At 40.2% G+C, this 13,840-nt stretch overlaps 1 protein-coding gene across 3 annotated transcripts in view; it reads right to left on the bottom strand.

Moving 5' to 3' along the window:
- Nucleotides 1-12,115, bottom strand: part of dlg5a (discs, large homolog 5a (Drosophila)) — a 42,510-nt gene extending 30,395 nt beyond the window's left edge. For all 3 annotated transcript variants that reach the window (XM_046868325.1, XM_046868333.1, XM_046868340.1), the window contains exon 1: nucleotides 11,234-12,115. In XM_046868325.1, the coding sequence (XP_046724281.1) occupies nucleotides 11,234-11,531 (298 nt within the window). In that variant the 5' untranslated portion in view covers nucleotides 11,532-12,115. The remainder of the gene's footprint in view (nucleotides 1-11,233) is intronic.
- Nucleotides 12,116-13,840: the final 1,725 nt, after the last annotated feature.

Raw genomic sequence — 13,840 nt, 5'->3', positions numbered from 1 at the left:
AGCAGTAATCAAAGCAAAAGGTGGCTACTTTGAAGAGCCTAGAATATGACATTTTTCAGTTGTTTCACACTTTTTTGCTATGTATATAATTCCATATATAATTCCACGTGTTAATTCATAGTTTTGATGCCTTCAGTGTGACTCTACAATTTTCATAGTCATGAAAATAAAGAAAACTCTTTGAATGAGAAGGTGTGTCCAAACTTTTGGTCTGTACTGTATGTATATATATATATATATATATATATATATATATATATATATATATATATATATGTGTGTGTGTGTGTGTGTGTGTGTGTGTGTGTGTATTTGCATGAGTTTTTTACCCATGCAAATACGTTAATCACGATGCAGAGGAATATAAATGGCAACTTGTATTCACCTGTTTTTTAAATCTGTAAATCACATGATTATGATATGATATGATATGCTATCAGTATTTGTATAAAATAATTCTGCACCCCATTTTTTCCAGGACGGTGAATAAAACAGCTATTTCTTTGCCGTTTCTATGCAAGCCAACGGAGAACACCACATTTTTTTTAAGAAACACGTTCATAGATCGATGCAAAGACATACTGGTTGGCAAGTGTTACAAAAAAATAAATTAAAATACACCCACTAAAGCATGGAGCGCAATACGTTTCTATTTCGGATCCTAGCGCACCACAGAGCTGTTGATATCATACTAGATTTAAGCACTCGTCATTCAAAACGATGATTAAACAAGAAAAAGCCATCAAATCTTTGCGATTCTTGCAGGGCTTCCACTCGAGGGCCCTTTCGCGTCCCGCTTTTTGTGAACAGAGAGTACACAGTGGTGACAAGATCGTGTCTCATTATCAGTTCTCCTGTACTTCACACAGAGAGCCTGCCGCAGCGCCGAGCTCGTCTCGTTTGCTTACACCCTCGTAGCCTCAGGAGACGTCAGCGCTCTGCTTTCACATCGACACCGGATGATGAGAGAGAAATGCACAGATGTGCAAACCGAGCTTTGATTTAGCCTTGAGAGAATACTTCAGAAATTGCGGCAAGGTTTTTAAAAAGTGAGTGATTTAAAAGATTTCAGTGCTAGTTGATCACTTTCGCAGCTTCATGGCTGTAGCCTAGTAATTACTGATATAGGATGCCTACTTAAAAGAAAACATGTAGGAATTAAATGAAATCATATAATAACTGTGCAGCAAATGAGTGCATGTGAGTGTATAATCATGGTTAAGTATTTATAAAGGGTCTGATGACAAAGCCAATGATTGATAATGATCAGTGCAACAATCGAATCTCAATTTTTACTGAAAAAGACAAACCGCTAGTGAGTAAAGGCTATGCATAATTTTTTATTTTAAATTGGTGCCTCGTTTATTGCATCATATTGTGTAGAAGGTTGAGATTTACACTCCTAAGTGCTATGTGTTACGTGACCTTGCTGTAGTTTAAGGAACAAAGCTTTTGAAGGCTTTGAAAATCGATGCTAATTACAAGTCAGCTACTTTCACTGGGGTGGGAAAAAAAAGAGACCCTTAATGAGTCCTGAATTTAAATTTCTGATAGATCTTGTTTACGTGCGTCAGTCAAGCTGTCTGAGTTTATCTTTCATACGCACTCAGGAAAGTGCGCTTAATCGCTCTACAGCACCGCATCAATATACCAAGGCAATGCAAGCCTTGTTCTAAAACTTATTATAAAAATCCTTACTATTATTTTGATTATTATAATAAACTCTCTCAAAGCATGAGATATTACGTGCATTTACTGAAGCTAAAGAAGTATTGTAATTTATGCATTTCTTTACAAATTCAGACAGTGTTGGAGCTATAAGACAGTGGACCACTGCTGTTAAGAGCTAGGAGAAGGTCTTACCTAGTTTTCAAACCCAGATTTGTTCAGTTCCATTCAAGTGAAAACCAAGACCAATATCTGCTGTCTGCTAAACTCATTTTTCTTTCTGTATGATTGTGGGAGGAAGTGAGTTTTTCGCCCCCCTGTTTTGTTGTTGTTGTTGTTGTAGCTCAAAGCTGGATGATGACTGCACACACAACATACAGTACAATAATATAATGTAGTGTGCACCTTACATTGTCATTTATTTTGAACTTTTTTATTCAATGTGGTCTTTTTGCCAGTATTTTTGCTGCAAAAATTTTGTTATTTGACAATTCAATAATTCGAGCTGGTAAGCAATAAATTTGAGCATCTCAAATGGTTAAACATCGCATTTTCGGTGTCCTACTGCTTTTTACACACATTAAAGACCAAATTAATCTGCTCATCTATACTGTAATACTATAAAAAGATGTACACCCCACATTCAGTGCAAAGCTTAGTACATTTGAAATCCTGAAGAAAAAGGAAAATTAAAAAAACTGATCTAGAAAGAGACCTTTCCACTAGACCCCATAATTATGCTATTTTGATTAGCACAGATGACTATGATGATGATTTGCCCTATTTTTTTCCTTGCCAATTCCCAATCATTTAGCCAGCTCTCCCATACCACACAACAGCTATCAACCGGGAAGAGTTTGAGCAAACGAAAAAAAAAAAAAGCTTCCTCTATAACGTGTGATGCCAACTACTACATCTTTTCAAACTGCTGCACCATCACACAGTGCAACACACATATATGGAGTGCATCATCAGCCACCTTCTGCATATATGAGCTCACAGACATCAGTAAAAGCATATTTAATGCTACAAAAAAAAAAAAAGTACTTGATTTTTTTCTTTTATGAAGCATTATAAACTGACTAGGCATAACTTTCCTACCAATCAACCACAGCATTATGACCACCTGCCTAATATTGTGTTGGTCCACCCATTGCTGCCAAAACTGTCCTGAAACGTCACGCATTAACAGTATGAACTTCTTCAGCAATTTGAACTACAGGAACTCGTCTGTTGGATCGGTTCACCACTTTTCCTTCCTTTGACCACTTTTGATAGATAAAAAAATGGGCAAGCGTAGGAATTGAGAGAGTTTGAGGGCCAAACTCGCTCAATTCCTTACACTTGACCATTTTTCCTGCTTCTAACACATTAACTTTGAGTACAAAATGTTCATTTGCCACCTAATTTATCCCACCAACTAACAGGTGCCATAATGAAGAGATAATCAGTGTTATTCACTCACCAGTCATGATCTTATAATGCCATAATGTATTGGTGTATTCATCCTTTCCTGCAATTAAATCAGAATATTTGAACTAATAACTCCTAAGTAATCAGAATACTGTTTGAACTCTTCACTATTTGTATTCTTAAGCGAACAGATCTGAGCTCAGCTGCTACTGTCAGCCTGAAGTCCTATCTGTCATTATGCCAGGCCTGCAGAGATGTCTATAGAGAGTGTCTGACAAACGATTCTGTTTACCCACATCTCAGGCGTTTACATCAAACTCATTCTGGCAGTGTTCCTTCTTTCCTGAAGAACCCAGTGCTGTTTGATTAAATCTGGAGTAAACCCAGCTCAAAGTCACCCTCTTTTCTCTTCCAGACAGCAGAAAGACATAGTGGACAGTGCTGCAGGAGCAGAGGCACCACACAGCCCAGGAAGCCTTTGTTAAATTAGCTTGCATTTTCCCATGAGGCCGTATGGCAAAGCTGTGGCACTAAGGACAGGGTTCAGTAGATGCAACAAATCAGGTTTCTTGCTGGTCACACAATGTGGCAGTATTTACAGTAGATTTGATTGGTGGGTGAAGTGCCTGCAGCATAAAGCTCTCACGTAACAGATGAGGTCACCCGTGAAGAGACTTTCCCACTTCTGAAAACTTTGTTGGGCAGAACTGTAATTCCATAGTCACAACTACAAAAGGGATGAAATTACATCATGTCACCTTTGACCACTTTTGATAGATAAAGAAAATGGGCAAGCGTAGGAATTGAGAGTGTTTGAGGGCCAAACTCGCTCAATTCCTTACACTTGACCATTTTTCCTGCTTCTAACACATTAACTTTGAGTACAAAATGTTCATTTGCCACCTAATTTATCCCACCAACTAACAGGTGCCATAATGAAGAGATAATCAGTGTTATTCACTCACCAGTCATGATCTTATAATGCCATAATGTATTGGTGTATTCATCCTTTCCTGCAATTAAATCAGAATATTTGAACTAATAACTCCTAAGTAATCAGAATACTGTTTGAACTCTTCACTATTTGTATTCTTAAGCGAACAGATCTGAGCTCAGCTGCTACTGTCAGCCTGAAGTCCTATCTGTCATTATGCCAGGCCTGCAGAGATGTCTATAGAGAGTGTCTGACAAACGATTCTGTTTACCCACATCTCAGGCGTTTACATCAAACTCATTCTGGCAGTGTTCCTTCTTTCCTGAAGAACCCAGTGCTGTTTGATTAAATCTGGAGTAAACCCAGCTCAAAGTCACCCTCTTTTCTCTTCCAGACAGCAGAAAGACATAGTGGACAGTGCTGCAGGAGCAGAGGCACCACACAGCCCAGGAAGCCTTTGTTAAATTAGCTTGCATTTTCCCATGAGGCCGTATGGCAAAGCTGTGGCACTAAGGACAGGGTTCAGTAGATGCAACAAATCAGGTTTCTTGCTGGTCACACAATGTGGCAGTATTTACAGTAGATTTGATTGGTGGGTGAAGTGCCTGCAGCATAAAGCTCTCACGTAACAGATGAGGTCACCCGTGAAGAGACTTTCCCACTTCTGAAAACTTTGTTGGGCAGAACTGTAATTCCATAGTCACAACTACAAAAAGGGATGAAATTACATCATGTCACCTTTGACCACATAAAAAAGCAGATGACACCGAATTAAAAGGTGGTGAGGGGGCGAGGACTCTTTTCAACATTTTCCAACCATTTTCACTGTTTTCAACAATAACCATTCACCCTATTTGTAAAAATTTGATGATTTCATACTCATGACACTGATAAACAATGCCTATTTTTAACAACTTTGTTTAAAAACATGAGAGCTTATTTTCCACGTTTTTGAATATATGCTAATGTTATAATCCCTGCATTTGAAGGTTTTTGTGGACTCGAATTATCAGATGTATTATTAATTAATCGACTGCTATTAGCAATATAAACCAGAATTATAGTAAACCAGAATTACATGCAAATTGCATTGCCTTATTTTTTCTTGAAGTGATAAAAACTGCTTGATTTGTTACGTCATTCAGTACTTTTTTCACCCTGAAAAGCACAGCATGGTGATTTACTCAAAGACAATTATCTGGCTGCACTGGGCACTTACCAATCATATGTTCTCTTTCCAAACAGACACATAATACACTTTGTTTTAACCATTTATGATAATATTCTATATTCATAATATTCTATAAAGCAACTAAAAAAACAACTACTGTGACTTTAAAATAACCACAAACAAATAAAAAGTACAAAGTGACAATCATTGTCAATCATTTTCAAATTGTGGTGTTATTGAACAAGTCGGGACATGGTGTTAGTCAATTGTTAATTATTGTCTCTATCAGCATGGCCTGTCATTTCTCTGGTGTTTCATATAAGCAAAACAAAAACCAGCATATCAGATCAAGTCATACTGTCCATTACTACATACAGGTTTAACATTATAAATAACAAATACACACGTTGTAAATCAACTCACTGCATGAACAAAAAAAAATCCAACTGCACAGATTTCACTATGGGATCAATAAAGTATTCTTACAATAATGTCTGTTTAAAATTGTCAAGTGGCCACATTTTAATTTGCTCCACTTGCTAAATGGCACAAACTGTTACAACTGAAGTTTACCTTTTACATGTCAGCATAAATAAACAAGGTCAGTTATATTATTACTGGCAGAAAATCTGCTAAGTAAGACATATCATATAAAACTTAGCCATGTAAAAGAGGCACAGAACGAAAACCCCCCGGAGCAAACATTCTCAGACTTCCCCAAACAGGTTGCCTAAATTAAATGTAATCCATGCTGCACCTGGCAATAATGTCTTAATCTGTTTCTCATATTGAAGGTTAGATAAGGTTCCCCACCGAACTAGAATACATTTCCCATTGTTCAGCACAGCACATCCAGCTGTGCATTACTGCCTCTTCCACACCTAATAGCTGCTCTTAACCTACTAAAAGCTACATGTGTCAGGTCAGTCAGCCATGGGCAGATTAATGGGCCCGTTTTCAGAAAGCCTTTATTACAGGGTCTGATTGTAGCCAGCTATCAGTCCAGTGTCAGGCATCAAGTTCAGACCACAGCACCGATGGAACTTGGAGCAGCACTGTTTATTTCTATTGCTGCACAACCAGTACTTAAACTTTGGCATTTCCTGTGCATTACTCAGTAATTAAGAAGCTTGGAAAAGCTTGCAAATGGCAATTAAGTCTTTTTTTTTTATGGCACTGACTCATGGCAGACAATGCCACCAGACTCAACACCTTGCAAACACAAGAACCTATACATGCTCATTTCATTCGGTGAATGCGCACACAAAATATCAGTCCTATTCTAAATAAGAAGTCCTGTTTATGATTAAAGGATATAAATGAGTACAGACTCATAGCAAACGTACACATCAAAAAGATTCTAATAATAACATTCCGAAATGCATTCATATCAAAGCCAACCGGCCATTATTAGTGGGCTCTTCTTTTCAGCGGTTTGGTGCACTAGGTTACATTAGTCAGGTCCAGTTATACAAAAAGGTTGAGTTGCTGAGTTGCAGATACCGGATTAGACCCATGACAGCAGCTAAAAGTAGAGCAACATCCACTGCATTAAACCAACCAGGACAGTAAGTGTACACAGCAGGCAGCATGAAAAAAAATACAAGCCATCCTGTGTCCTTGAAAGCACGTACACTGATGTGGAACACACCTCGATGCTCTGACTATAGTGCATGCTTCCAAATCAGCCAGGGTGCAAACTGGTTGGCTAGAGTGCATTTTTTTCAAGGAGGTTTTACTAACCATGCACAGATGATGATTTTTTATAAGCCATGCAGAATAAAGCCTGACTCAAAGTCATCATATTACTCATATAACAGTCACTTTTTAGAAAGGTTTATCCTGCTCAGGGTTGGGGTGAATCAACAACCTATTCTTGGGGAGATGCTCTGTCAGTCCACACAATCATACTCATTTACAGGAAAGGAAAAACAAAACAAAAAAAACTGAGAAACCCTGAGGAAACCCATATGCACCGAAACTCCACACAGACAGTAGTGGCTCAGGCTTAAACCAGGACCTATGATGTGGCAATGCTACCCTCTCCACCACCATTCCACTGTTGCCATAGAACTCGGTGGCTTTAAGTAACTTACATCATATTTAAGCTAAAAGCAGCGAGTCAGATTCAAATATCTTCTTAACTCAGAGCTGAAATTTTGACCAATGACTTGTTGACCTGTGACACAAACATGACGTTACATTAGAAACTATTAAATGAACATATTACTTGTTTTCGCTAATAATAATAATAATAATAATAATAATAATACTAGTGTGTCTATATAAATGCATGTAGCTAGCTCACCATACTTTACTGCATTAGAGTAGTATCATTAATCCAGCCACTAGGCTTTCAAAAAATAAACACACACAACCATGGGACTGAGGACCACAACAGCACTTCCAGGTGTCCGCTAAGCTAAGTAATAAATCAATGATTTCTCAACCCCTGTACCAAAAGCAGATATTAAACATTAGCAGAGATTCCTCGATACAACTGTCACTAATGTAAAAATTACATTCATATACCGTCTGTTAAACAATAAGACAAAGAACAACAAAAAGTAGTGTTCTAGTGCGACATACTTCCCTGCCATATCTCGCTCTATCCACAAGTTGGATCTATTGGGATCCGAGCCCATGGTCCATAAACAGAGCAAGCTGCTGACTGTGCACTTTGGGGTAGCTCAGCTTAAAACAAACGGCCTGTTGTCTCTGCTCAGCCCTCTGTTTGACTGCATGGAGGAGTCACCCTTTGGCCTGCTGTGAACAAGCCATTTCAAATTAAACCACTTGATTTTCAAACACAAATGGATGGTTTCTCACTGCTGCATTTTACACAGCCTACCACCACAATCCAGCCACTGGTAAAGATCTACTCTTTAGATCCCATTAAATGATTATTATCTGAGGCTGGAGGAGCAGGGATGCAGCTGGTCAGAAAATGGCCAGTACAACCTCATCTTTAATGAGGTTCAAACAAAAGTGTCCCTGCAGATATTTTTTTTTTCCTTTTTTTATATTAAACCACACCACATGCAGCTCATGAAAGCCTCGCTAATTAGCTTCAGAGATGAAATAGGTGTGATAAATGAGGTGGGACTTTGCTGTGCTGCTCCAGGACTGGAGTCTGACACCTCGGATCTAAATCAACGTGACTGTCTAGTGTATAGCGCAGAGCAAACATCGCACCCGCAGTGTAAAAACGACACAAGCTGTAACCCAGTCAAAAGACAAGGCTAAGTCTGCTTAGAGATCACAAATACTTCATTTTTAGAAATGTTTTCAGCAAACCCATTTAATTATAATACCACGCATACGGCAACTCTCAATGATTTGCCATGCTGATCTTTTGCCTCCCGTTTTGCATTGATTTATGACCCTGTGTGTGTTCAATAAACATAGCGCCACATGCAGTGTGCTGCTCCTCCAGCCAGCATGAGGAAGCAGTTGGAGCTGCCACCACACTGCCCTACACTAACCAAACCTGCCCCTCCTCCACAGCTCCCACTCCCAACCTGCGTGTGTGTGCGTGCTTATGACTGTGGGTGTGTGTGTGTATGGAGAGGCTTGGCAGTGAAAAGAGTAGAGGCTCAGCAATGGCAGCTTGAAAGAATGACTTTAGAGCAGGTCGCGATCACTGTAACTCATCATACACGTGAGTGTGTGAGTCAAAGAGAGAGAGAGAGAGAGAGAGAGGGGGAGCTTAGGCTTTCATCTGTCTACTCCAGAGCATACTAGGGTATGTGGATTGTAAGAAATTATCACATCACACACATTGCCTCAGCAAAAGTAATGAAAGATGTGCTTTAAGGATGCTTCAGTCTGAATAATTAGAATGAAAATGCAGAGGGATGCAGCCATACATTCATATTGCAATGTTGCGGAAAAAAACATTGTATTCAAAAAATGTGATTACAGTTGATGAGATGTTAATTTGCCTCGAATACTAATTTTGAGTGAACACAACACAACATGGTGTGGTTCTCATAATGTACTGTAATTACTGTTCTATTCCAGAACATCCCAACCTGATTGATTCCGCTATTTGTAAATACAGAATTTGTTTATGGTAACGCTCCAAACTGGAATGTTTTGGTCCCATCTCCAGGAGATTGCAAACTATCCCAAATAGCAAACACACTCACGCTCTCTGGGTGGAAGTGATCGCAACCTCCTGTAAATCTAACAACACTAGCCAATCACAGGTGGCTGTAAGCTCATGTATGCAGAAGAGGGTAGACAGTTGCTGCATTGAGGTGCTCATGATCAGCAGTTCAAAAAGATGCAGTCGCCTGACTTTAGCTGTCTCAGGAAGATCCATGTGATGGCCTTCACACTTCTCATCTGCATTATGAGTGGGAATTTGCAAATTACTACACTGAAAAGAAAATGACAAGAAAAAAATTTAGCGTTTCACTTAATGTTGTGGAACATCTGGACGTTTGTTCATTATCAGTTATGTTACAGCAGCTATTATCATTTATAACACTAGTTAATAAGACATTGCTGTTTGTTATGTAACTGGGGGAAAAACTTTACCCCTCTGTCCCAAAGACTTTTTTGTGGATTAAAAAATAACTGTTATAAAGCACTGACTATGGAGACCTTTTCAATAAGTGAAAAACACCTTGCAAAAAGCTTCACCACAACCCCGACTTTTTTTTTTTTTTTTTAGCCTTAGATTACACAGACTTACAGCCACACAAGTCCCTGTGAATTATCTGCTAATATATAAAAAAAAAGCTAGAATGCATTAGATGTAGGGAATTAGTTTAAACCGGTCATTTAAACTACACTGGGAAATACTGTCAGAGTCGTGCTGTTATAGAAAGTTTCTTCTGAGTCAATGTGGACACTCAGGAATCACACAGTATATTTAAGACCTGGCAAAAGAAGCAGCGTGGAAGATGCAGAAACACGGTCCTGAAGTGTCTTTTCTTTCACACAATGTAAAGTGCGTGTGTGGCGTTTCGAAACGTTTGCGATCGCAAGCGTTGATGTCCACGAGCTGACAGTCCTCCCCTATTAGAGAACCTTCTAAGCCTGCAGAAGCAGCACTCAGTGCCATGTCAAGAATCCACACTTCTTTTTGCTTTTTACACCCATAAATATTGAACACACACTCTAAAAGAAACTCTTCCTCCATATTTCATTACTTAACATCCATTTCTTATTCTCAGAACCCTGCGCAGAGCGAAAGTTGATGACCTTTTGAAAGGCCGAAAAAATCAGTGGATTGGCATCAGATGATAAAACCGGAGAGATTGAACAGGAAATGACCAACTCGTCCTCATGCTTTCCTCATTCATCTGACAGCGAAGTAAAAAGTAAACAAAAGCGTGCGTTATGAAATACGGGTTGGCGAATAAGTCGCACACGTGTGCACCTTGACGTGTAAGGGCACGGCACCGTGGCAGGCGGTCGCATGGAAACCGCCACTTCCCATGGATGTGCATCAGAAAGCCGTGATGTGAAAAGAACAATGTTATTGACACTACACTTAATGTGCATGAAGTGGAGGAATGTTGGGCTACGAAAGTTTCTGTTTCCCCAGATTTCTCTACTATTTTCATCCGAGTTGAAGTGATGTGAACTTGCTAAGACTTAAACTCTGCACTTGGGATTCAGATGCCCTGTATTTCTACTTGAGTTAATGTGAATCATGAGTTAAGCAAAATACAGTTTCCTATTATGTCCCTATTATTTTTTCCGGGAGAGGGGTGTGTGTGTGTGTGTGTGTGTGTGTGTGTGTGTGTGGGGTGGAGGGGGGTAATTTCTGCCATCCTGCTCAATTTGTTTGGTAAAACTATTGCACTAGAACTATTCAGGAGGTCGTGCAATGAAGACAGTACCTTCGATCATGTAGACGGACTGCTTTTGTGAGTGGTGTCAGACTGTAACACTGCTGTGATCACTTAGAGTAAGGAGAAATCTCACCCGAAATCTCAGCAATGCCTTACACTAGCGATCACCTCAGACATGGCGACCTCCATCCTGAGCTCGGTGACGGATGAGGGTCCGAGTGAGCTACGAACACTTACCGGAGTGATCTGCAGCTCCTCCGCCGTTGCTGAACAGGGCAGTATACAGGTGAGGGTAGGTTTTCTCCAGTGCCACACACAGGGCCAGGAAATGGTCGCTTTCCTTGCTCATGAGCATCTTCAGCAGCTGGTCCACTTTCTCCGAGCTCGACGAGCAGTTCTGCTCCAGGTCCTGCATGTCCCGCTCGCTCAGGCTGCCGGATTTGGTGAGCAGCTCGATGAGGCACTGCGCGTCCGGGATGGACTGCACCAAGTTCTGGTGGCACTGCTCTAACAACTCTTTGTGCTTCGGCTCCATTTGCACTTTCGCGCAGTTCCCTAGCTAAACGGCTAAGCTAGCTTCTAGTTGTGTCGGCGGAGAGCGAGAGACGGTGACCTCGACTCAAACCCAGCAGAACCCCCCACCCTCCCACCCACCCGATTAACCAAGCGGGATCTCCCTCTTCCTTATGGTCACTTGTACGATGCGAGCGAGTGCGCCATGATATCCGATGGCTTAACACAGCAGTTTCTGATTCCACCGAGCGAAAAGGCGCACGAAGCCATATTTGTTGCCTAAGGCTGTTGACTGCACTGAACAGCTTGCGCTCGGTACATTTTCTCTCTCTCTCTCTCTCTCTCTCTCTATCTCCCCCTCCTTCTCCTCCTCCTCCTCCTCAGCTCACTTACTTTCCAGACACTTCTTCCCTCTTCCACCGCAATTCTCCGAACCGCAGCATTTCCGCCCACTTTTACGCTTTCTTCTTCGCCATTTTGCTCGGGAACGTGTCGACTTTCGGTACAAGCGAAACTAAACCGTAACTGTTGGCGTTCTCTACTCTCAAACTGGAAGCTCCGCCATGTCTCAGCGGCGCTCAGTAGCTGCTGCCTGCTGTCAATCAACTCGCCTCACTAATAGCCATGTAAGGTCAAAGGAGGCGGGACTTCAGTCAGACACACCTGATTTCGCGCAGTGGGCGGGGCCTAGCAGTCCACACAGCAGTATTAAAGTTTCCAACAAAACAGTTTTCAAACGTTGGTGGAAAAAAGGAAGGAGTTCATAACATACAAACACGTGGCCATTTTCCTCCATCGAACCATTTACATTGTCTTTTACACCCTTTTCCAGAGCGACTTACAATTATCTCATTCAAACAGATGAGCTGTTGAGGGTTAGGGGTCTTGCTCAAGGGCCGAGTAAGGGCAGCTTAGTGGTGCAGGGATTTGAACTCATGACCTTCCGACCAGAAGTCCAACATGTTAAATACTGATGTTACCTCATAGAAAAGTGCTTTATAGCACTGTAAAATAGGGTCAGCCATGTTACAGTGCCACTGGAGCACAGAGGGTTGAGGGCCTTTAGGCTCGAGGGCACCAAGAGAGTTTGAACTCAGGCCCTTTAGATCAGAAATCCAACATCTTAACAATTGAGCTACCTCTTAGAAAGCAGTTGTATACAAGTCACATTTACTTTACAGCTCAGTGAAATTCTCTTGCATTCTCTCTGAGTGCAGATGCTCAATTGCCCCAATAGTGGCAGCTTGGCGATACAGGGTCTTGAAACCTTCGATCTTCTTCTGATCAGTAACCCAGAGCCTTAACCACTGAGCTAGTGGCAAAAGTGAAAGCACACACATGAATGACCCCCATCAAAATATATGTCAATTCGTTAGCCTTTATCGTCATTCTAATCATATACAGTACATTACACACTGAGCTACATAAAACAACATAAATGAACACAAATGAACAATAAACACAGAACTACAAAGAAAAACTAACTGGGGCACAGCATAAAGTGTACATGTGTGTCATGTGGTGAAAAAAAGCACAACGCAACATTTACATTTACACCTTGCATTTAGCAGATGTGCTAAATGCAATTTATCCAGAGTGACGTACGAAAGTGCCCTGAAGTCTCTATCAAGGAATACACCAACACTGGTTTTCGCTAAAACTCTGTTGGGAAGAATTAGAGCACAATTATTTTTAAATACATAAAACAAACAGTGAGACAGCAGACACAGTGACCAGCACTGACCAGTACAGGAGATTAGTGATAGTGCAAATTAATTATCAATATAATAATAAATACTGTACATGTAAACAATCAATAGTTTTAGCAATTTGTGCAAAACAGCAATTATAATGCAAACAGAATTTTCATTTTCATTTTGTTCATTTGTGTGTGTGTCTATATATATATATATATATATATATATATATATATATATATATATATATATATATATATATATACTGTATATATATACCTACAGATTCATGCAGTTATCTAATCAGACAGTTATATGGTAACAGTGTCAAAATCAGCATAGATAGTGTCTAGAGTTTATATAAAGTGGTGCAAAAAACAAAAAAGAGAGACAGTCCTGTGGGTGGGTGGAAATGCCTTGTTGTTAAGAGGGGTCAAAGTAAAATGGCCAGATTAATTTGAGCTACTGTATTTTAATGAATTTATTTTATGCATTTGTTTATTTGTTTGCACAGTGCTGCTGCCACATGATTAGTTGATTAGATAACTGTATAAATGTGCAGCACTTTACCTTGGCCATGGTCAGGGACAATCCTAAGAACACAAGAAGAATGACAGGGATATACCTTGGATGG

This window comes from Silurus meridionalis, chromosome 2 (genome assembly GCF_014805685.1).
Source record: "Silurus meridionalis isolate SWU-2019-XX chromosome 2, ASM1480568v1, whole genome shotgun sequence".
Lineage (NCBI taxonomy): Eukaryota > Metazoa > Chordata > Actinopteri > Siluriformes > Siluridae > Silurus > Silurus meridionalis.
This window is presented reverse-complemented; position numbering and strand designations above follow the sequence as displayed.